Here is a 22,704-nt window from a genome sequence, read left to right as displayed (position 1 = left end):
TATGTAGCAAGAGGCAAAAGTGTTCAGACAGGTGGAAGAATATCAAGACATATAAGCTATTGTTCTTATTCTGTATTTTCCAACTACTGTCTGTCTTTTCTTTATGCCAGAGATTATCCCTTTTCACTGAATATGAGGGACTGTCTCATCAAACTGCTTTACTAGCTGCGTTAAAGACTTAGCATTGTCACAGAAGATTCTTGGCTATTGTCTTACCTGCATTTGGGATTGGACCAACAACCTCTAAATTTAGAAGAAATTTTTTACTTTATTCTGAGGTTTGATTAGCTTTTGCCAGTCACCTGTTCAACTTCACAGACTGCTTCAGGTGACAGTGATGTGTGCAGGCAGTGGGGAGCCAGACACCATGGCTAACATTTAAAATGAAGGAGCTCATTCCCATTTTTGGGGCCAGTCTTGCCAGTTAGAGTGCTGCATTGAAGGAAGTAGTAATTAAAGCTGGCAAGTTACGCTTGAAAACTCTAATATAAAAAAGTAATAAACTGACTATCCCAGTATTTGGGGTTATAGTGTTAGGAGTTTTGAGTGAGCAGACTGTGAGTCTTGCATTACTGTATTTTATATTCACTTTTCTGACATTTAATGATGAACTCTTTCTGGCAGGTGATCGTGGAACAGTACGTTCAATCTCATCCTAATGGCCTTCAGGCTATGTACAATAGACTGCTGGAGTTTGTTCCTCATCACTGCCGTCTCTTGCGTGAAGTAACGGGGGGAGCTATTTCGAGGTAAATATCTTGGGGCTTCTTTCAGTTGGACTAAAGTTACAGCAAGTATCATATACTTTTGAAACGCTTTGCATAAGTAGTTTCCATGTGCAAACGACTTATCTGGCCTTTCCTGAAGATTTATAGTCAAGTTTGAGTTCTCTCTCATGTCTGTGTTTTTCAAAACAAAACAGTGAACAAACTCTCAGTGCTGTGGCCAAGACCTTCAGAGGAGGGAAAGAGAATCCTGTATTTCACTAGTAGAATAGAGTACTGTTCATAATACAATGTGTCAGATACTTTGGTTTTTTTAAATCCATGAAATACGATTGTACACTTCACTCAAGGAGAAGGGCATAATAAAGCTATTAAAAAATGTAAGTTCAAATGTTACTGGGTTGTTAGTGCACATCAGAGAAGTGGGGATGATCCCCAGAGGTTTGACTGAGTTATTGCGTATACTGGAACTACAGGTTTAATTGATTTGTGCTTCCAGTGTCTTCTCCAAAAGTGCTTAATTCCTCATGCAATTAAATTGCCTGTTTTGAAGTTTAAATAATTCAGGTCTACTGAATTGTATCCATTTATTCATCTCTTTGCAGGCTGGTTAATATAGTAGCCTGCTGTAATTAGCAGAACTACGGATGTAGCCCCTAGGGACTGCAGAATTACTATTCTAATTAGTCATCCATTGCTGAGCTTTTTATGACTCCTAAGTTTTACTAACATTTAAATTCTTTTAATTCCTCAGCAAGTTTTAATCTTTCTTCTTAATAATGGAATGTTTCTACTTTGTAGCGTGGTGTACTGAACTGGAATTAAATGCTTGTATCTCTTCTTTCAATTTATAAATTTTCATAATCAAGGTAGCTTTTAATCTTTTGCTTCGAAGCACAATATCATGTACAAATACAACTTGGAACAATTATGAAAAAGTTCTCCTTTTCATTGGATTAGTGACATTACTCCTATTTGGTACCTCTTTGAAGTTTGGAGCTGTTAAAACTTGAATTACGCAAGTAAGAATAGAAGTTCTCAGCTGAAATGTACTCATTTTCCAGAACACACTTGCAAAATACGTAACTGCTAAAATTTTGAAACACTTTGAGAGTTATAAAAAATACCTTGCATTTGATGAGACTGTGGGATCAGATAAGAAACCTCAGAGGAAGACTAGTTTAAGAGAATCAGCATACCTGTGTAAAAAAACTTAATTACATTTTGTCTAATGCAGTACGTGTCTTTTTAGTCATCCCCACCTCCAAATAGCCTGGTGGTAAAATATAACCATGGAATAATTACAATTTTATTTCAGTGAAAAAGCAGATACTGTTCCTGGATATGATTTCTTAGTGAATTCAGTGTGGCCAGAAATAGTACATGGTTTAGAAGAGAAATTGCCATCACTGTTTAACCCTGGAAACCCAGACGTGTTTCATGAGGTAATTCATTTTAATTTTTTCCATTTGTGATTCCTTTGACATACACAAGAATTGAATGAGTCATGTTCTCTAGCTTTTTTTTCCCTGCTGCTTTTCTGTAAATCCATGTTGTTGCATGGCTTGAAAGAGGAGGTTATCTCAAATCACTTGATTTAAGTTTCACAGAAATTAATTCTCCCCTCAGGTTTCTCAGGAAAGCTCATACAGAAATTATCGGAAGCCATTTAGTCATGTGCATTTGCTTTACACTATGGGAAGGTTAAAAAAATTCTTTGTTTCACTTGCTTGTGAAGAGCTTTTGCTCTCTTTCCGTGCTGCAGATTATGTTGTGATTAGAAATACAAGTCAACTAAAAGAAACAGAAATACATGGAGGCAGTGTGATAAGGTTTAGAACATGAAAAAAGTCTTTTCCCTGGTATTGCAACCAATTATGAAGCAAGCTTACCTTATAAAATGAATTTAAAGTACTCATCACCCTTGTATTTTCATCATTGGCAGTGCTGCTCTGTCTCTAAAAGATCATCTTTTACAGCTGAAGCAGATTTCTTGGTCTAGTATGAAGATTGGCTCTGACGGTACTTTATTAGTATGTCACAAGGAGAAAATACGAGCTTTCTGCTTTTCTTCATGTCCTGTCTGTCTGTATTTAACCATGATTGCTGAAATATTTGGATTTTTTTTTTTCCTTGCACCTTGACTTATGATTACTGTGAAACCTTTTATTTTCAAGATGGAGATGGCAGGCAGTGATAAATTGTCTGAAGGAAGGCATAGTTGGCAGGTCAGGACAGATGATTTAGGGAAATGTTAGATTGCTGGTGGAGGTTTCTAAGGCAAACGATTCTTCCTGTGTTCATCTAAAACTGTTTTTACTAAATACATTTTTCTTGGAATTTAAGATCTCTTTCATACAGATACATTGAATAATTGAAGGCAGACAGGTATGACAGTGAATGTTTGCAGGGCTGGCTCTGAATCAGAAGCAAATGAAATGGATGTTAAAGAAAGTTGTGGTAGTGCCATGCAGATGACACTATAGGGTCACTATTCTCACCCCGCCCTGGTGAGAATATTTAGTTTTCCATAAAATTTCAGTCACTCTTCAAGCTTTTACATAATGTTCTGCATACTGCAAATTGTGAGCTATGCTGGGCTTTTGTCATTTGTCATCATTCTTGGTTTATACCAGAATGTATTTTATCTTCAGAAGAGCTGGGTTTGCTGGTTTAAATTACTTATTTTTAAAAGGCTGTCATCTTATATTAAGCTGACCAACACTGACATTGTTTATTTTGAAACAAAACTACTATAAAAACCAGACACCCCCTCCATGACCCTCAGGTAAATCATGTAGTAAGTCTAAAGTACTTTCCACACTGCTTTTGACTACTTAAGTGACTCAGAGTCTAAATCATTAAAATATTTTATCTAAAAATCAGTAAGAAGTTGATGCCTTGGCACCTGAAATGCCAAGTGTAAAAATGCTGTTATGTCTAAGCCTAATAGTTCTGAATTAAGAGGAGGGAGGAAAACCCTTTAAAATTGCTTCTGCACTGCTGATAATCCAAGTAATGCAACAGATTTTAGACAGTGATCTTCTATCTCTGTTTCCTAGGTTGATAGAAATGCAGAAGTCTTTTTCTCCAGGTTTGTTTGCATATGTATACATGTATAGGTTTAATGCTGAAAAGTTTGAATATGCAGTATTATCTGTTAGAAGGTTTGTAGATGTAGAGGAGGGGAATGGAAAAAATTTTTTTTTTTCAAATCCTGTAAAAATCAGACTGGCAGTGTTAAGTGTGTATGTTTAACTATTTACTCATGCAGAGGTGGAGGGTTTTTTTTAATTGTTTCAGGTTGTCGTGCCCTTATTTCTGAGTCAGATTTGTAGATTTACATGTATTTGAAAAGAATGCTACTTTTATCCCTAAACTTTCACTTGAGATTGTTTAAATTTAGATTCCTCTGTTTGAAAATTGCTGTTTTGTTTCCCACTTTAGCTTCTCTTGGATAACTTTGTGCAGTCAACAATCCAATCCTAGAAGCTGAAATGGGTATCAATCTTGCAGTTCATTCCCTCTCTTGGATATAATGTTATCAAGAACTAGATAAATGTCTCTTGGGTTGTCTTCTATTTTGAAAGTGATATGTCTTTTCAGAGTGTTTGGTTTATATTTCTGACTAAAAATACTTAAGGTAGCGGAGCATTAAAGGCTTGTTTGCCTTTTTACAGTGCTGGGTTTACTGTCTAAGAAAGGAGGCCGGAAAGAGCACTAATCTGTCATTCACTCTGGATTTAAATCCCATACCTTTTACGGTTCCATTGTGTTACAAATACAGCCGTGCCGGGAGAAGAGTAGTTGCCTAAAAGCTTTTGTGTACAATTTCCAGAATACTGTCTTGACATACTGAAACTGCAGCGTCACAAGAAAAATATGCTGTCGTTATACCTTTAACAGAAAGTTACAAATTTATTGAGATACACAACACAAGTATGCCCGTGGCAGTGCGTGTCCTGTGGTTGCAGGAGTTTCTGAGAGCAGAACCTGTAAGCAGCAACTCAGGGTCTTCTGAGAATGTTTTACTGCTTCGTAGGAGGCAAAATCACATCACTCATGTAGTGCTCTGGATTGTGGTAAAAGCCTTGTTGCCACAGCCCTGCTGCTGCTCTTCCTAAAATGAAGTCAGAAGCACTGAGAGATTCAGTCAGGCTTATTTCATTAATTCAGCAGTGGCTTAATGAGCATGTATGATGGGTATGGCTGTTTTCTATTTTTTTTAATAGAATAAACTTGCACATAAGCCAAACTGTTTTTCATTGCACAGAGGTAGATTTTAACTTTAGCTGTATTTTGATTTTTAAATTGAATTACATAACCTTTGTGTTTTGTTGGCAAGGTCTGTTTTGTGTGAAATAACATTAATGCACTATTTTGCTTCTGGTTTTTGCTCGAGTGTTTGCTTTTCTGCTTTGTGTATGATTTAATTTATTACTTCATTATTTTCAGGGTGTTAATAAGTTACTGTTGAGAGTAAGCCCACAGTGCCTTTGAGGATTAATGTAATTTCTCTTTGCTTGCAACTAATTTAATACTATTTGTAAACATCTTATTAGAAGTATACACTGGATAAAGTTACTTTATCTGAAATTGTTTGAAGTTCTGCAAATATTTGGTATTTGCAAAATATTTTTAGGGAAATAGTTCTAGAAATTCCTATGATACAGGTCCTGTATAACAGAAAAAAGTCATGCTTTCATTCTTGTGTGTGTTTGTTTATATGTACTCCTGGGTTTTGTTCCTGATTACTTCTGTTGTATACCTTTATCTCCTGCAGCTGACTCTGTTCTGAGTACTGTGCAGCACTGTTGTTCCACCCCAGTGACTTAGGTTAGAAACACTGATGCATCTCTCAGATCAGTTCTGCTTGTTCAGGGTACTTGGACAATCCTATGCTTTTTAGAAGTGTCCTGAAATAGGTTTTCCTATGGTAGAGTAACACTTAACTAGCTATTTAGTTTTGGTTTCATTGCAATCCAGGATTTTAGCCTTGTATGATTAGGTTATTCAGCCCATTCTGAACCTTGAGCTTAACTGTAGCATGATACAAGAGTTCTGCTGAATGGGTGGTGGGCTTCCTTGTTTGCTGAGACCCTGTGCGTGATCAAAATGCTCATTTTTTTTCTGCAGAAGTACACTACTAGTATGGATTTTGTACGGAAATTTGAAAGACAGTGTGGCTCCCAGGCCAGTGTGAAACGGTTAAGATCTCATCCCTCTTACCACAGCTTTAACAACAAATGGAACTTGCCTGTGTATTTTCAAATAAGGTTAGTATGCATTTTTTTGTTCACTCTTTCAAAAGCAGAGTTCAGTCACAGCAAGATGAGCTGGCTTAGGGTCAGACCTCCTCATTGTTCAAAGTTTCACTTGTCAACAAGTCATAATAGAAGTCAAAATAAGAATTTAATTACTAAGACAAGTGACTGTTTTATACATCTTTCCGATGTAGCAAAATCACAGCCAGCTACTCTTCAATATGTACTGTGGTGTTGTTGCACTGAATTTGATATGCTACTCGTAAGACTTTCAGGAACAGATCTAGATGAGTCTTGAAATCGTGTTTCAAATTCTTGTTCTCCAGTGTCCCTGGAACTGAACTGTATGTTGAAGGATGCTACTAGTACAAATCCAGAGGAATACTCACTGTGAGGAAAGAAGCCTTTCTTTTTAGAAATACAGAATTAAAGGACTTGACAACTTGTAGCTTTTCCATATGTAGCCATGTTTCTGACATCCTTTTTATCTCACAGGATGCACTCTGTATAGTGCTCGGTCTTATAGTGTTGCCTTCCCAAAGATTGCCCTACTATTCCCTTTTCCTGAGGAGCTAAGTAGTAAGTTTTAGCTTACTTTTCCAGCAGGTCTGATGTACCTGTAGTATTACCTTTTACAGATCTTGCAGCTAGAAGAAAGCAGAAAGACCCAAGAAAGACCTGTTTTAATTCTAGTAATTCTAGAATTTTAATGAACAAAACAGAACGTAAAACCATACTTTTAGAAAGTGTAGTCTACACATAAGCCTCCAAGCAAGAAAGAGAACTGTTGATGAAGTCTGATGTTTATTTTTAACCTGGATCACTTCAGTGGCCTTTTCTTATTGCATGGTTCTATAACTGACAATAACAGTACAACCATAGCCACGTACGTACAGTTTCTTTGATACAGGATAAATCTACATTGCTGCTGAAAAATTCCATCCAGGAATCTTATGAATGCTATAGCTAATGTAAGAAAAGTGACAGGAGCATGGGGCTGGGAGCAGGGTCTTAGTGTTTTGCTGGTTCGTTGTGTTTTGTAAAACAAAAACCCCAGCCTCTGACATCCTGGTTTGGTTTTTTGCTTGCACATCTGTTCCTGCAGCTGTGTAGTGAATTGATATGAAGATCTGTTACCCTGGGCAGAGAAAGGCTGATGTTCAACTCCAATCAATTTCTCCAAACCACTTAACTGTACAAATATTTGCACTGGCCCAAGGGAAAGGGCAGGAGTACTCACTAAAGTAGCAGTGCTGAGTGCATAGACTAAAAGTGTCCATGGAACTGTAGCCTTTATGAACTTTTTAACAGATGTATATCATTAATAGGTCTGTGAGTCTGCCCCTTTTGTTTGAAAGTGCAGCTTTTCTAGTAAGTGACCACTTGATGAAACTTTGATACTCTTGCTCATAAAATTGAAAGGGAGCTTCAACATATTCTTTCTGTTCAAAAATGTTCTTTCCCATTGGGTATTTTGAGCTCTGACTGATAAAAAAACTTTTTAAAAAATCATTTTCCTTTAATCCAAGATTACTGTAAATCTAAATAGTGCACTATTTCAGTAAATGTTTGGATAACAGCAGCTAGTTCATCTTTCACCATGTTATTCCTATATATTGGAATAATCTGATAATTTTCAGAAGTGCCCATGAATTCTTTAGTGCACAACTGTGAAAATAATGCAAGATGTTCATTATATGTATCAGGGAAGCGTTTTCTTTGATGTATGTTAATATCCTTAAGTCATACAGGATTTTTATTGAAGTATTTTCTCACACTATGGCATTTATAGTTAAGATTGTTGGGTTTTTTCCTTTTTTCAATCACAGAAATTACCCAGAACAATCAGCCCTCACTAAAGCCTTTACAAACGATCCTTTGAGGAACAGATGGGTGTACAGGCATTTCTTCTGTAGCAGTGCTGGCACAAACAGCCCCTGTAATTCTTTCCCCTACCATTCCTTCAGTTACGTCAGTACAACTGATTGTGGAACTGTAGTGGGGAAATTTTTTTCATATGTAAGAAACATTCAGCAAAAATTCTGTCATTGGTAAAAATCTAATTCCATTCTCTAATCCTTTTCACCATAAGACTTAAACGCACTGCTCTGTTGGTGGAAGTGGTGCATAAGCAGGAATGAAGTTTTGAAGCGATTTAACAACTATTTCTAAGATTTGTTTAGCTGCTAAACAACATCTAGTCCATTAGGAGTTTGAACAAGAAGATCTAGGTGGGCCCCTGTTCTGATCTGGAAATGGCAGTTGAGAGGCTTTAAGAGGAGCCCTACAGGTTCATAATTAGTAAGTTTGATAGGGTTACAGAGTTACTATGATGCACATAAAAGCAAGAAAGGGGAAACCAGTGACAGTAGAGCTTTCTATAGCGGAACTTAAAATGACAACTTTGTTTTGGTATTTAGAGGGAAAACCTGGTGAAAGAAGAATTTTCTGCAACTCTTGCTTGACAGTTTTTAGATGAGGGAAATGCTATGTTGTTTATCCAATATGTTTTAAATACAGAAAAGTATCAAAGGTTTTAATATTAACTTTGCTGTTATACCTAAAAAATTGGAGAGGTGGGATTTTTTTTTTTTTACTTTTGCGAAGGGTGAATTTTTAAAAACAGGGGTCAAGGTATCCTGTGAGGAACTATTGATTTTTATCAGGTACAGAATTGTTTGCAGAACCTTATGCCACTGTTCATTAACTAACAAGTAGAAAGGTGAAGCCTCCAGTGTCACATGACATATCTGAAGGTCAGCTAAACCGAGTATGAGACAATGTGTTCACTTTTAGTTTAAAAACAGTAACAAAACAAAAAACTTCACTCCTCAAAAAAGCTGAAGACTTGATGCTCTGTGAGCTATCATTCTGATAATGTTTGCAACCATGACTTTAATAATTCCCAAACTGTAAGCTTTGTATTTGCCTGTAAAATGTCGAAGGTTTTCTTTCAAGTGTTTCAATGTTGGTCTGGTTTATATCCCAATTTGTTGGACAAAAATAACCCCATGTTTAAAATCTGTGTATGTGCATTGATAGCACATGGAAATAATATTGAAATAAACATTGGAAAAAATGTTTAGCCATCCATTTAAGCAATTGTTGAATTGTAATATTAAAAACTTTTCTGTCTCTCAGATTCAGAGAAATAGCAGGGGCCTTAGAAGAAGCACTTTCAGATACGCTAGAGGAAGCACCAGGTAAGCTTTTATTGCAAAAAAAAAAATTTCTCTATCGTGAAGGAATCAGTGGTATAAGTAGCAGTGGTTACTGTCTGTCTAGTGAGTATTTAGTAACATGCATCCTGTGGGTTCACATGAACTTTCTGTTTTCTGATGAACTGATTAAACAGTATAATACATTTTTATAGAGAAGGCAATATGAGAGTACTGTTCAGTGATCACTTTACTTACTGAAAACACCCCTTTTGGCAGCAGCTATTAACATATTTGTGGAATATGTTCAGTGCAAGAAGGAGCTAAATTGGCATTTGGCATCCTCTGAATGACAACCAAAAGGCTATGCTGTGTTATTGGGGCATATTTTTCTTAATTGTTGTAGGGCCATGCAGAGGCGAAAATGGCTATCTGTTGGCAGCATTCAAGCTTCCTGTGGTTTATAGTGTTGGTGTCTGCTCCAAAAATATACATTGATTTATGAGCAGATGAGGAGGTATGCACAGGAAAGACCAAAGTGGAAGGGAAAACCTGTTATATTCATTAGAAGTATACTACAATCAGAAAAACTTAATTCAGTTAACAGAGTAAATACTTATGAAGAAGGCATCTAAGAGCCACTTACATATGTGTGTGTGTGTGTATATATATATATATATATACACGCACACATATATGCACACACATGCTATCGGAAGAGAGCAAGGAGAAGAAAATCCTAATGGAGATGGAATGCGTAAATCCTCCTACTTCAAGGTGTTTGCCTGGAACTTGCAGACACATTCCTTAGCTCTCTAATTGTATGCTGTAAAATGTTAGTGCGTGAACTGCTTTAAAAGTATTTGGTTTAAATCTGGATATTCCCACTGTGTTTTAAATAAATACTTGTAGCACATATCTCAGACATAACTGTGACAGGACCAGTAGTTTAGTGTTAAGGGAGCATTACTGTTATGGCTGGCAAGCATGTCTAATATAACTACTTCATAAGACAGGCAAAAATTATCCTGGAAATGTTATCTCCTGAAGTGGATTATTTGGCCAAGCTGTTCCTGCCTTTGTTGCAGGCAAATTCTCATTTGTTGCTTTTGCGTGCATAGCTGCAGCAAGACTTAGTGGAATTTGAAATCTAAAGCAGTGAGGAGCTTATATTTTAAGAGTTTGTTTCAGACAGTGCTTAATAAATCCTCTTTGCTATCTTTGCGATTGTGTCTCTTTGGAAGAATTTTTTTTTACTTTTTTTTAAAATCTCAGGTAATGCAATTACATTGATCTTACATCTTTTAAAAATGTGCTTAGGAACTTGACATTTGTTGTCTGATTGTTTCTAGCTGGCAGCTCATACTGTCTTTTGGCCACTCACATGGTCTGGATGAGTCTTCTGAAGTGCTGGTCAGATCAAATGTTTTTACCATTATTAGCACACAGATTGTGGAAACTTAGTCTGCAAATTTTGGCACGCTACTCTGTGTTCATTGGTGAGGTAAGAGAACAGCATGCTTATGGTTTGGTGATTGGGTATGTCCATCAATAAGAGACCTTTTGAAACAAAGTATGTGACCTCTCTTTAAGCGATTTTTTTTTTTTTCCTGAATTTAGCATTCTTTAACAAGAACACTTTCAACCAGTTCATGAGTTGTTTTATAAAAAATATCACTGCAAAATATGTTATTAACCACAAATAATCAGTGTTGCTGCCTCTGTCTGATGGTTGCCACAGCTGCATTTCCATGTATGCTTAAGGCTGCCTCTGTCACTGAAAGAAGTAGTCACAACTTTTGGTTTTGTTCTGTGTGAGTGTTTACTTGTTGTGAAACTGAGCCAGGTGAAAACTAACCCTGCAAAAAAAAAAAAAAGGGGGGGGTAAATTAATCCAGATCAGTTGCTCAGTGCTGAGACTGTAAAACTGAAAGTTTCATGGGCAACTGACTCAATATCAATGATTCCTTGCTTCTGAGCAGGAGAAGTTGTGCTTTGGTCTTCTACTTCCCACTCCCAGCCATACAAGTTTCCCTGTTTCTTGTGTCCTAGAAAGACAGCATGATAGAATAATTGGGATTGAAAGGGACTTCTGAAGGCCCTCTGGTCCCAATTCCTGCTCAAAATAGGGCCAGCTTAGATAAGGTTGTGCCGTCTTTTCAGGTTGAATTTGGGAACCCTGATCCAATAACTGACCACTTTTTCCACGTTTTTGATCAGAATTTCCCTTGCTACAATCCATGTCCATTGCCTCTCACTCTGTCACTGTACCTCATGGAAAAGTCTGATTCCATCTTTTCTATATGTGCCCCTTAGGTAGTCAGAGGCATCAGTAGGATCACCCTTTTTCCTTTTCTTAAGACTCAGTGACTCAGTCCTCTCAGTTAAATTGATTTATGAAAAGTACCGATAAGTACCAGAGTTAAAACAGAGTGGTTGAGTGAAGCATGTGCCTTACAGCAGAGGGCTTGAGGAGGTGGGAGGAAGGAGTTGTTTGACAGCAATGGTTATGATTTTTGTATTCCAGCATATGAAAATAAACTGTGTTTCTGCGAAGCAGATAATGATCAAATTTTTGGTCTTGCACATTCCTCCAGTGCAATAGTTCATTTGAACACCACACAGGTGAAAATTGCTGTGGGACTGGACTGCCCTCTACTATAGTGACAAATTTGCTCCAAATGATCCAACTCCATAGTGTACCAAGAACTGTTTTAAAAATATCTTTTTTTGACAGAATTTAGGAATGCTAATATCCCTTGTAAGTGTGGCATTCTATTGCTGAGAATTTACAAATCCTGTATATACTGTTTCTGTTTGTCCGACTTTAACTACTTTCACTGTTGCTAGGGTTCACATCTTAATTTGATGTTTCAGGTTTCTGTAAGGCCCATTTCCAGTGAGAATACAAAGGAAAGCAAAAAATCTGTGCCAGTTGGTAGAAAGGAATCTTCTGTAAGCCTCAACCCTAGTGAGGACCAAGGGAATGGGTCTTCTCCAGAAGGTCAGCCATTGCCTTCTGTATCTAGTACTCAGCTGGTATATGTTGCTGCAGATCTGGAAAAACTCCAGGATCAGGTTTGTGCTTGTGATTTTACTTACAAAAGAGTCTTCATTGATCTATGTGCCAGTATTGTTTGGCATCTTTTTAAACTGTTTAAAATAATGTACCATAAAGCTATTTATTTTTTGTTCTAAATGCTAAAACTGGTGTAGTCTAATATAGAAAATATCACCTGAAATAAATGGTCTACTCTGTGCTTATTTGGGATGGCACATTACAGAAAAACCACTTAAGGTATTTAAACTCTTTTTTTCAGTAGCAGCCGGAATTAATCCCTAAAATAATATGTTTCTGCTCATTTTTGGTGCAAAGCGTCACTGTGCTAGAGTCTTACCTTTGCTAGTAAAATCTCTGTTGCAGCTTGGAGTGTGGTGCAATATTCAGCTTTAATATTACATTCTCCTTTAAATGTTTACTGGATTTAGTTTTTGAGGTTGAAAAAAGTTTTATCATCATGATTATACTTTACTAGTGGTCCACAATTTTGAAAAGAGATGTATGGTATTAATTTTCTTCCAGTAGGGATGACTTCTGTGTAGTATTGGTCAATAAGGCTGAAATTTCTGTAATTTGTGAAGTTCTAAGTTGCATCTGTGTTGATAATATTTTGTTAACTTTAAATTATTTCCTCTGAGGACAATAGTAAGGTAGCAGATTTAGTGCATGGGCCTTAATTCCCATGAATATTGTATTCTTCTAGTACTGGTTTCCCATAAATGCAGTAAAAATACAGAAAAGATTGAAGGCATCTTTTGATGCACTGGAAACTTACAGAATGTAGAAAAAGTAATTAAAATATATTTATAACATTATAACATAATATTATGACTGTATCTCTTCTTGGTTTTTTTGTTCAGATTCCTGACATCTTAGAAATGATTAAACCAAAACTTGAAATGATTGGCTTCAGGAATGTATCTTGTATTGCAGGTAAAGCTGAGAGGCTGAATTCAGTCTCTTTCACCTTTCTCGCAGATTCCCTCTGCCAACCAAATAAAATCAGCTTTTACATGTTATTTGTAATGAGAAATTTGAAAATACAATGTTTTTATTACTTAATGAAGCTTGCTTTAGGTTTAAATAATTGTTAAATAGAAACTATCTTGAACAGACATGTTGTGTCTGGAAAATGTTTGATTTAGAATTGAGTGAGTCAGAAGTGCATTGGAGTTGGGGGGGTGGGGTGGTTTTTGGGGTGGCTTTGGTTTTGTTTTGAAGTAACTTGTCATTTTTCCAGTTATTAGGGTACTTCTTCAGCAAGTGGGGGGCCTTAGACTAGAAGATTTATATCATATCTTTAAACTCCTACTTGTAAAGGAAATGAGGAAGAAGGAGAGGCTTTCCATTTTCCAGTTGAAACTAAAATATTTTTCTAAAAAGATTTTTCTTTCTCTGGCCTGATGAATCATGTAAGGAGGAGAGTTACCAGTTTCATAGTTAAATACATTAACTTCAGAGGACAGAAATTATTTTAGCCTCTCTTTCCTAGTTTGTATTTTTTTTAAGCTGATCATTCTTTGTGAAACTTGGAGTCTGATTTTAATTTAGTAATTAAAGCCAGGCATGTAGCTGGGTGAGTGAACTAGTCCCTGTCTTCAAGTATAGGTAGAAGTTCTGCACTGTGAATTCCATTTAAATCTCTTAAATCAGGATTATTGGTAGATACCCAAATCTCTAAATCAGGATTATTGGTAGATGCCCAAGTCCGTAAGAGAGGTAGGAGCCTGTGCACATCTCCCACTCAGTAGGTGGTCTGTTGTCAATCACAATTTTCAGTTGAGCATGTTCCAGTCACTCCACAGGGAATTTAGGTACTGTGAAAAAGAACTTCACAACCATGGATTCTTTGGTAGGTTGGAGCCTTTTGAGTCAAGTCCCTTGCTATATTGGTAATACTGAAAAAACTGTGAACCTGGAGAATATTACTTTAGCCCTTTTTTTTCTTTCCTTCCTTCCATCTGTTTTTCTGCCTGAGGAATGGTTGATGTTACCAGTGATGTTTCATAAATGGCTGGTGTGTATTTATTTAATAAGCATCCTGGATTCAACACCAGCAGCCATCTAGGATAGTGAGTGAGATTGGGATGATGGGGGAATTCACATAAATTTCTGTTGTGATTGGGCAGGGTAGCTCAGTTTAAACTTTAGCATTTTTACTTCAATAGGAGCCTTGGAAGACTCGAAGACTTCTTTATCTGCCTGTGTGCCTACCTTGAATAATAGGATTATCCAAGATCTCAGTGAGTCCTCCTTCACTTACCTGAAGAGTGCACTGGAAGTTCCAAGATTATATAGGAGAACCAATAAGGTCAGTGCAGGTTGCAGATGAAAAAATATATCTCAGAAAGGCCTGTGCTAAGAATGTTAACCGGTCAGTACATTTATGAGTTCTTCAGGCCTGTCCATATCTGCTTGATAGTAAAGAGCACTATTATATACCTTGACATAATTTAGTGATTTACTGTTTACCTCATTGCAAAGGAAAAAAAAATGGTATTTTCAAAATTTTAGCTAGGGTAACAATGATGAGAGCATAGACCTGAGATAGAAGGAAGGGCAAGGAGTAGAACTGTTGATGTGCAAAAGAAAAGGGTTAATGAGAATAAATGTGTTTCCCTCATGTCATAGCATATACCACAAGAGGTAGTGTTGCTGAATGGCACGCTTCTTTTGGGAAGATTATACTTCTGCCTGCCATTGCAAGAAACTTCTTCCCAGTGAGCTAGCTGCTTGGATTTGATCCAAGAAGTATCTTGCACAGTAAGAACAAGATGAGAATGGCTAAAAAGAGTAATCTGTTGAGAAACTAATAAAAAGTAATGGTGAAATACGGTACCAAAACCAATTGTCTGACCTTGGCTTGTTATACTACTGTGATTTGCCTTGGCCAGCCTGTCTGCACAGTTGTGTTGGTAGTTAGCTTGATATCATTCAGGCAATAGAGAAAAATCTGAGTAATGGGAACCACAGACTACTACGTCCTTGCCTAATTTGAACACAGAAGGCAGGCTGAGATGGGCAAGGCCACAGTTCTTTCCCATTCACCCCTCTCTCCTTGCTCTCTCTTCCTACTTGTTTGTGGGGTGGTTTTGGTCAGGGGTGGGGGGAGGGTTGCCTTGGCTCACCAAAATGAAAAGCACTTTCCTGACTATAATGAAGAAACTGTCCTGCCACCAGCGATGCTGTACTTTTTCAATGGCTACATGGAAGAAATTAGAGCTGTTAAGTCTACTTCTTTCAAGGATATTAAATTTTCTTTGGGTGCTAAACATTTAGGGTAAGCTGGAAGAGAAATTGTTCCTAAGGGAGTAGTTTATTACCTCAGTTTATTACTAGGGTTTCTCACTATCTTAGTTTTAAGGACATACTTAATAAGAAATTGTATTTAAAAAGAAGAAACAACCTCAAGGCTAATAAATTCATCTATGTAGTGACTAGATTGTTCCATCTTTAACACAGAATATTTTTACTGAAAGTTAAGGAAAGAGTAAAACAAAGTATGTAAGTCCAAGGAGGGTGAAAAACCCCACAACGCTACACTGCTTAGCTCAGTTACCTGAAAGCGAACTCTGCATAGTGATTTAGTGACTGCCATCATCATTGCTGTTCATGGGATATTTAAGCAGATGGTGGGCTAACTGTGCCAAAACAAAGACATAGGACCTAGCCACTTTCAGGTCAGTCGAGTTGCTAGCTTGAGCTCTGTACTCCATGAGTGTGACTGCATTGCTCTCTTGGCTGGCAGTCTAACTGGCTTTATGTGGTGCGAAGCCCGAACAGGAGACAACTTGGGTAGAGAAGGTACATTATTACAGTCATGTTAAGTTCTGGCAACTTTGTTTTGACTATACACTGATTTTTCAGCAGAATTCAGAATTTGGCATGAGGATAGTCTTTGCAGGAACTGGATGAGCAAAGGCCCTTTTGCTTGGCCAGGTTCTAAGATTTTGAACTCTAAGACGTTAATGAGGTATTTCAGGTGACAGATTTTGTGTACCCTGGATACGTTCTGTTGCTTTGCAGTGCATGAGGTTCACCCAAGCTATGTGTGGATCATTCCTGGAGAGATGAAGCATTCTGCAACCAAAACTAGCTGAGAAGATAGTGAGGGGATATTAGTTATCCCAAAAGCATTCTTCTGGAAAATATATTGGGGGAGCAGGATGGTGTAAGAACAGAAGGAACAACGTCTTCAGTTTAGTGAAGTATAGTATGAGATAGTAGGTATTAGTAGATATAATAGTCAGTTGTGGACACTGAGTCTGATCAGCTTTCTCTGAAATCAGCATGAGCAGGAAGTGTATTCAGGATCAAGCCCTGGTATTAGGAGTGGCTGGCTGGCACATGCATCTCTCAAAATCCTTGGTCGTTTTGAACCTTGTTCTATATTGTATCACATTGTATAACACTACTGAATGATTTTGTGATGGTGTCTTTCCTATCTATGATGACTTCTTCATTGGTTTGTCATGAATGGAGTGTGTATCTCTTTGCTTAGGTGCAGGCTTAGCATTTTATATATGTGCTAGAATTTGGTGTTGATACTTTCAGTGAGTAAATTACTGTTTCTTTTTCCCCACCTTGTTTCCCGGTCATCTACCAGGAGGTGCCAACTAAAGCTTCACCTTATGTTGACAGTGCTCTTAAGTCCTTCTACCGACTGCAGAATGAATATAAAGATACATTGAAGCAGCCCATGATTCATCAATGGTTGGAAGGTGCCCTGTCTGAAAGCACACAAAAGTAAGAGAACCATGTGGAACATTCTTTGCATTAATTAAAAACTCCAGTGTCCATTGAATGGGCACAGGAAAAAAACAAAACACTATGAATTAAAACAACTGTAACAAAAAGAAGAATATGCCCCTCTTTTGGCAGGGTATATCTTTTCAACTTACTCTGGTGTTGTGTATTCAGCAGGTGAAAAGCAGGGCAGGGAATCCAGAGGCTTGGCTTCTGCTTGGGTCTGTGCAAACCGTGACGTTGTGGATAGGGCATTTGAAAGATTATTTAGCTCTAGTAATGCAAGAGACAACTAAAAAGTTGCATTTTGTGTCAGAATTGATCTTAACCTCATGTTATTTTCAGTGAGCAATGGTCAAATTTTCAAGAAACTCGAGTTCTATTTTCCTTTGACTTTTTTAATGTATGTAATGATTATCCAACCTTTTAGTGGTTTAAAAAAAAAAGCTTTGGATTTTTTTAACTGCTGAAGAGCTAACTGCTCAGTGTAATAAGGCAGTCATAAAGCAATGCTTTCTTTAGTAGAGCTTCTGTTTCCTAGTTAACATCTTGAGAACTTCTTGAGCTTGAATATCCATCTGCATTAAGATCCGTAATGGTGTTTGTTTCCATCTGTTTGTCCAGGTGTATTTTAAATTCATACCGCTGTGGGATGTTGCATTCTATGAGTTCAACCAGTTAAACTGTGTAACATGGGAATGCAGTACTTGCTTTTGTTTGGAAGTTCTGCCAGATAATTTCACTGGATACCTCCTACTTCTTGCACTGTGAACAGTTTATTCCTTGTGCCAGCTATAATATTTCATATCTCTGTAATCTTGCTTCAGACTAAAGAGTCTGCTTAGCCTATTTTGATGTTTCTTTCCTCTTCCCATCTTGATAGTTATTGTTTGCTGATTTTCTTTGTCCTTTCTGGTCATAGATGGTATGATCAGAAGAGTCCATACAGGTTAAAGTGTGATGCTGTGATTTCTGTCTGTCCTTACATGGTTTTTATAATAATTCTTAGCATATTGTCTTGTCTGTTGACTGCTGCTGAGTATTGGATTGATGTTTTCTGAGAATTAGCCACATAATACTGAGGCTTTAAACTGTAGTTAGCACATGAATTCTTGCCTGCCCTTCATCTCCTTATCCCTCCCTGCTCCACTTCTGGCACCTCTCAGGTACTTATTAATGCCCAATGAATCTGCAGTGGTTTGCACTCACTTTTTTCGTTATTCAGAATAAACTTAATGTTATAAGACAATTTTGACACTCAAATATTCACCAACTATCCTTAAAACTGTTCTTAAGTGTTTTGGACAGGGCTAAGCATAGATTGGTCTGGATTCCACTGGTCACTTTCATTTAGCACAAAAATTAATTTTTCAGGCTTGGTGTCTCTTCATTTAACCAGTTACTAGTCCATAAAAAGAAGCTTACTCTTAACCCACAGCAGTTATGTTTAAGTAACATTGTTGAAGGACTCCAAAGATTTATGGAATGTCAGGTCACACCTAAAATATCTTAGACCTAAAATATCTTAGAGTGAATTCTTGTCTGTCTGTTTATCTACCTCTCTGTGTCTAGTAAGCCTTGCTTTTACAGTTTCAGTAAATCTGGTGACAGCACGCAAAGTAAGTAGCTGTTCTGTAGTTCCTTGGATCCAGCCAGAGCTTTTTTTTCCCCCAAAAAGCAGTTTCTCGCTTTCCATGTCAGCATTACCAAAACCGACTTAAGTGCTAGGTTAAAAATGGTGGTAGTGGTTAAGCATGGGTAAGACTGGCAGGTTCATTTGTTAATTCCTTAAAATTTTCTGTTGAATTCTGGTTTTGTGATTTGTTGTTACTATCTTTATCAATTTGTTTCAAAATGTCTTATCCTCACTGAACAAGAGAAGAGACAAAGAAACTGAATTTCTTAAATGGAAGAACATTGTAGTTTTTTCATTGAGAATAGTGCAAGTAATTAATTTAATTTCCTGCCATGACAATATCTTCTTACATTCAAATGAGAAGAACAGAGAAGAGCATAAACTGATTAAAAATCACTGAGGACTAAACTTGCTTAAATGGCAGAAGAACTAAAAAGAAAAGCAGAAGGAGGAAGCCTTCACAAGTGAGTGGAGTGGGACTAGGATATGAAAAGAGACCACAGTTGACTTTTATTGGGATACTTTTACTTTTTGTAGAATGGTATCTTGAAACAGTCCCCATGGCACTGGCAAGCAATTTTTCTTTACCCATTCTTATCCAATTATCCCTTAAAAAAGTTTGCCTGCTTTCTGTTGCTTCCCTGTTTAAAAGTAAGCATCAGGAAGATTCTTTCAACTTTCTTAATTTTTACAGTAGTAGCTTGTTCACTGTCATAGAGAGGGTCTTTGAAAGTTACAGATTTTAGCAAATTATAGAACATAGCTTGATCTGGTCACTTCTCTTATGGCTCCTCTAATATCCCATTGTTGCTCTATTTTCTCCTCTTAGCTATTCTTAACAACTCACTATCCTGGGCATCTGTTAATTAATGTATGTGATATTATGCCCTTCCCATTTAGGCATGGGATTTCAGTCCATAAGGTTTTTTGAACTTCTGTTGATTAGTTGGTTTCTTTACCTTGTTTGATTCTATGCTTTCTGTAATGTGGATCCCAGTATGTGGGAAGTGGTGTTTTATTCCACCTATGCTATTTCTAACTGGGCATTAGTGTTGTTCTGACTTTTCCTGCCAGCTTTCCAAGAGTCCTGTTTAGATCAGTTTCTTTATTTTAGAAATAGGCATTTCTGACTGGTGTGCACTTGCATGTTCTCATATACACATACACTTCTGTAACTTGTCTAAAACAATGTATTTTTTGGTCTGTCAGGCTGTTATTCTTGTCCTTTTTGTAAAAGGAATTTTACTTAGCGCTTTCTTGGTTGTAAATAGAGGCTGATCCAGACTCTTTAAAATTGAGCAATTACATTCCTTGGTCTCTATTGAGTTCAAATATCTTTATCAGGGCAAAAATATTGTGATGAGAAGAAGGCTTCAACACTGACTAGTAATCTTCAGATTGACTCTAGAAATAATGACGAAAATACTAATTAGTTGATAATGATGGAAACATGAGTAGCTTCCTTGCAAGGAAAACCATTCCTCCCAGAATTGTTCAGCATTTTTCTCAGGGCCAGTGATGTACTGGTGTGTATGAAGTAGGCTCTTCTGTAAAAGTGTAATTTTTTTCTTTCTCATTAATCTTCCTTAATTTAGGTATTATGAAACTGTATCTGATGTGCTAAGTTCTGTTAAGAAAATGGAAGAGAGCCTAAAAAGGTTGAAGCAAGCCAGAAGAACTGCAACTTCGAACCCTGTTGGTACAAACGGGGGCATGAGTGATGATAACAAAATCCGCCTGCAGCTGGCCCTAGATGTTGAGTATTTTGGAGAACAAGTAAGTTCTGAGAAACAAGTTTGTTTACTATTATTACTAGTTTTGGAAGGGAGTGAGATGGAGGAAAGGGAAGCTTGACATAAAAAAGCTTTGTCGGTATGGTTTGGGTTTGGGGTTTTTTTTCTTTGTTTTTTCACAACTGTATAATGGAGGTGACATGAGACCTTGGTGATTGTAGATCCCACTTGAGCAATGCATGTTCTCCTGTCCTTTCTTATACAAATACAAAGCTTGTATTTCTGACTACTCAAAATTCAAGTAGTGCTTACAAGCACAAAGAAGAAACACTGTGTGGACAGATCAGAGGGCAGGGACCTTCCTTAGCTCTGCTGGAAACATCTTTATGGCCCTGCTTTTGTTTGCCTTCTCCCTGGATATTTCCAGCCTTGATTTACTGCATAGTCAAGGGTCTGTTCCCAAGACCTTTGAAGAGGTTAGCTTTATTTCTTGTGCTGCATAACTGTAAGTTCCTTTCAGTGCCAAATATGAAACCTTAAATAAAAAAACAAAAGAAGCTAATATTCCAGGAAATGTGTGCAGCAGCTGCATCAAATTGTATAAGCCTACTGTTTGTACTCATTAATTTCTGAAAATTATATATAAACAAACTTCTAAGTGTAAGTCCATATCATTAGTTGCCAAGCAGTTGTCATCAGTCTTGTTTATGAGCAGATGCTGTTGATGCATTGTAACAGGTAGATAAAAGTCCGTCTGTGTGTGACCAGATGCTTTTCTCATATCTGAGGCTTATCACAAAGGAAGAAGATTTGGGTGAAAGTATGGAAATCTTACTAACAAGAACTACTATTTGACAGGTTTTGGCTGGGGTTGGGCTTTTGTTCTTTTAATTCCTATTATGTGCACTAACATCACTGCAGTGTGAATTTAAGCTGAACTGGGATAGATTATTCATAATCATTTAGGAGCTGTTTTGGTACATGTGAACATTACAAAGAGTTCCAGCAGCAAACACCTTTTCAGAATCATTCCATTATGGTTTCATTTTGATCCAGATTTTCTTTTTCAGTGCACTCTTAGTTTTCTCATGGCTGTATTTTTCTAATTGTCAGAGCAATAGATTTCCTGGGTAAGAAATGACTCATAGCAACCTCTCTATTTGTGGAGTTGTTTTCATCCCCCAGGAAGTTCGAGGGTAGAACCATAGGCTCTTGCAGCCTATTGAAATGCTTTCATCATCATGCTCTTGGCTGTTCTTGGATGTGTTCATGTTTATCTTTAAAGTTTTGCCCAGAAACCTCATTTGGGGTTTGAAAAAATTTCAGTTGAAATCAATGCATTAAAAACAAACTTACAGCCAAGTTTCTCTTTCTGACTGTTTCATTGGAAAACTTTCAACTGGCTTTAGTTACAAGTTGCCTAGAAGATGGTTAAATATTTTCCTGCAAGACACTACATTAACTGGAAAGACTTAACTGAGCAAAGTTGGATACAATTTTTTTTATAGCGTGCACTATATGCAGTTGTGGGTTTTTGCCACATGTTGATGCAGGACAAAACATATGCTTTGCTAAATGTTTTAAGTAGAATAATTAGTGAGCTTTTGATGTTTTAAAGAAAATTAATGTTTCTTCTGTGTCTTTTTAGATACGAAAGATGGGACTGGAAACAAGCAACATAAAAAGCTTTTCAGCCCTTACAGAGCTGGTTCTAGCTGCCAAGGATCAGGCTACAGTGGAACAATCCTAGATATTTTTGAAAACATGTGATTGAAGATAAACAATGTCCCTAACAGAAAGAGAGAGAATTTAACTCTTCTTTATTTTACCAAATAAGTAGCAATGAAGTGCTTCCTAATGTATCTAGAGCAACTATTCAGTTCATCTTCTGTCAAGATAGGCTTGCTTCACCAAAAGACTGAGAATTTACCATAGTTTTCCATTATATGGAAAGCAATCAAAAGTTCTAAACTTTCTACTATAGAACAAAAGTGGAAGAAAATGTTTTTTATTTTTGTTGTACATCTTAAAATTGTAGAAGAATGAACTTATATGATGAAAATAATATGTAATAAATTGTCTTCCTAACTTTTTATGTCCCATATGTTTTTGAATCAAATGTATTCATTGATGGCTGTCAAAAGCTTTCAAAGTGACTTTATTCCAGCTCTTCTGGAATAAAGAATGTGCTCACAGGAATAGGAATCTGCTATTTCTTGTTACTGCTTTGCACTTACCTGCTTTCCCTCATCATGGGATATGGTTGTCTCCTTGTTTGGGTTTTGAATGTTTTCATTTTACTGATTTGTTTTTTTCATGGACCTTGTTGTTGAGAAGTACTGCATTAAAAAAGCTCTTAAAGTACTTTAAATTTCAAAAAG

General features: G+C 36.9%; 1 protein-coding gene across 5 annotated transcripts in view; it reads left to right on the top strand.

Annotated features, from left to right (window-relative positions):
* The window catches only part of COG2 (component of oligomeric golgi complex 2), a 32,926-nt gene extending 10,515 nt beyond the window's left edge, over positions 1-22,411 (top strand). For 4 of the 5 annotated variants that reach the window (XM_074863099.1, XM_074863098.1, XM_074863095.1 and 1 more), the window contains 11 exons: positions 625-749; positions 2,044-2,170; positions 5,862-6,001; positions 9,131-9,192; positions 10,500-10,651; positions 12,025-12,225; positions 13,069-13,141; positions 14,377-14,519; positions 16,815-16,954; positions 20,186-20,366; positions 21,972-22,411. In XM_074863099.1, the coding sequence (XP_074719200.1) occupies positions 625-749; positions 2,044-2,170; positions 5,862-6,001; positions 9,131-9,192; positions 10,500-10,651; positions 12,025-12,225; positions 13,069-13,141; positions 14,377-14,519; positions 16,815-16,954; positions 20,186-20,366; positions 21,972-22,073 (1,446 nt within the window). In that variant the 3' untranslated portion in view covers positions 22,074-22,411. The remainder of the gene's footprint in view (positions 1-624; positions 750-2,043; positions 2,171-5,861; positions 6,002-9,130; positions 9,193-10,499; positions 10,652-12,024; positions 12,226-13,068; positions 13,142-14,376; positions 14,520-16,814; positions 16,955-20,185; positions 20,367-21,971) is intronic. The other variant, XM_074863097.1, reaches the window with a different exon arrangement.
* Positions 22,412-22,704: the final 293 nt, after the last annotated feature.

The sequence above is a fragment of the Strix uralensis genome, chromosome 3 (genome assembly GCF_047716275.1).
Source record: "Strix uralensis isolate ZFMK-TIS-50842 chromosome 3, bStrUra1, whole genome shotgun sequence".
Lineage (NCBI taxonomy): Eukaryota > Metazoa > Chordata > Aves > Strigiformes > Strigidae > Strix > Strix uralensis.
The sequence above is the reverse complement of the archived record's forward strand: the minus strand, read 5'-3'. Positions and strand labels throughout refer to the sequence as shown.